Source organism: Photinus pyralis, unplaced genomic scaffold (assembly GCF_008802855.1).
Source record: "Photinus pyralis isolate 1611_PpyrPB1 unplaced genomic scaffold, Ppyr1.3 Ppyr1.4_unclustered_Scaffold2334, whole genome shotgun sequence".
NCBI classification, from domain to species: Eukaryota; Metazoa; Arthropoda; class Insecta; order Coleoptera; family Lampyridae; genus Photinus; species Photinus pyralis.
This window is the reverse complement of record NW_022171183.1, coordinates 2345-3827: the sequence shown is the minus strand read 5'-3', so window position 1 is coordinate 3827 and position 1483 is coordinate 2345. Positions and strand designations below refer to the sequence as shown.

At 50.1% G+C, this 1483-nt stretch overlaps 1 protein-coding gene across 1 annotated transcript; it reads right to left on the bottom strand.

Moving 5' to 3' along the window:
• Positions 1-101: 101 nt before the first annotated feature.
• Positions 102-1204, bottom strand: LOC116181814 (A disintegrin and metalloproteinase with thrombospondin motifs 1-like). Its single transcript, XM_031502240.1, has 6 exons — positions 1065-1204; positions 860-1010; positions 713-810; positions 588-668; positions 380-541; positions 102-273 (listed from the first exon to the last, which is right to left on the bottom strand). Exons 1-6 carry the CDS (start codon positions 1202-1204, stop codon positions 153-155), a joined length of 753 nt encoding a protein of 250 aa, XP_031358100.1. The 3' UTR covers positions 102-152.
• Between the last annotated feature and the right edge of the window lie 279 nt (positions 1205-1483).

Here is a 1483-nt window from a genome sequence, read left to right as displayed (position 1 = left end):
TAAGAGTCAGTGTAATAATATTTGCCAAGTTGTTTTAAGGTAATCATCGCGCGTAGAGGTTATCTTTTTCATTCCGAATGCTTTCCCACTCGCTCGCTTTGCGCATCGAGTGAAATTCTCAAGCTTCTTTGAGTAATAAACAAGCCTTATGTTCAACCGAGAGGTTGTTGCTGAGTAAACTTACCCATGCCATACTTAGGTATCCACTTAACCTCGTCCGACAATCCGCGAATTCCCTTCGTCATTCCGTCGAACTCGGCGCACTGCACCTCCCTTAAATTAAAAACAAACAAAGAAACGTGTTTTGATTACAAACTTGTGACATAAAATTAATAATGGGGCGGTTAAAGTGAGACGGAAGCGATCAAGATCTAATTACCTAAAGTCGCGCAATTCGGAATCGCACGGAAGATAATTGCAGGAGGCGTAGCGCACGTTTTTTCCCTTGCAGTAGGCGCCGCCGTTCGTCGGCGGTGGCGAATCGCAATTGCGTTTCGACATCTTAACGCCGCCGCCGCAGGTTCGCGAACAAAAGCCCCACCTAGCGGCAAAGCGTCAAGGTTGAGAGTGACAAGTGGGTTACTTACGGCATCCACGGTCCCCAACCGCCTTCGACCGGCTCCAGCAGATTACGATTGTTTGGAATGCACTCCCCGTGGTGGCACCAGCTGAAACCCAAAATGAATCGCGCGAACTCCGAGAGCGATTTTACCTGGACTCCCCGCACTTGGTACCGTCGGCCCATGGCATGTGCTGCGTCTTGCACCCCTCCATGTCCTCCCTCGTGCACCATAAGCTTCCACAGGAGGCCTGCGACTCAAAAATTATACCGCGCGCCGCAATAATCGCCGCTACTCACAATTTCGAATGGGCACAGCTTGTAACCGATCCCGAACTCGAGCTCGCACTGACGATCGACCTTGAAACGTTCGCCGGGCAGTCGCTGTATGAACTGGGACGTGATGATGTCTCGGTTCGGCTCGTCGAAAAGACACGACGACTTGCTCGATCTGCGAACGTCAACGTGAGCGCGTCGTGTGCCTCGCGACCTTTGCGCAACTTACTCGAGAAAGTCGGTGAGATAGTGCCTCGAGCACGCCGACCACAGCCACGGTTTCGTGTCGTTCTGCAAAACCTTGCTCATGATGTTCGCCTTTTCGCCCTTGTTGTATTTCACGCACTTGTCGTCGTCGTCGTGCGGCATGCTGAGAATAATTAAAATTTTTAGTGGCCGAAAAAGGACGACGAGTTCCTTCGGCTCGCTCGGCATTTGTAGGCGTGGTCTTAAGTGATCAGATTTGCTCTGCGGGCCATTTCGTAAAAGGCTACACCAAAGTCGAGCGAGTCGAACACTTGACGTAAAATTAAAAATCACACAACTCGGGAATAAAGGGGCTCAGTAGTAGGCGTAATAGATAAATGGAGCTGTGATCCTACCATAATGAGGGCGGTAAATTAATTTTAAGTATGGGCGGAGCAATTT

What these genes read in the sequence shown, in the direction of transcription:
- LOC116181814 (XM_031502240.1), bottom strand. Translation starts at nt 1,204, where the DNA reads ATGCCGCACGACGACGACGACAAGTGCGTGAAATACAACAAGGGCGAA. An exon ending in ACCAAGTGCGGGGAGTCCAG is followed by an intron (nt 669 to 712) that starts GTAAAATCGCTC and finishes TTTGGGTTTCAG; the next exon opens with CTGGTGCCACCACGGGGAGT. An exon ending in TCCGAATTGCGCGACTTTAG is followed by an intron (nt 274 to 379) that starts GTAATTAGATCT and finishes TTTTAATTTAAG; the next exon opens with GGAGGTGCAGTGCGCCGAGT.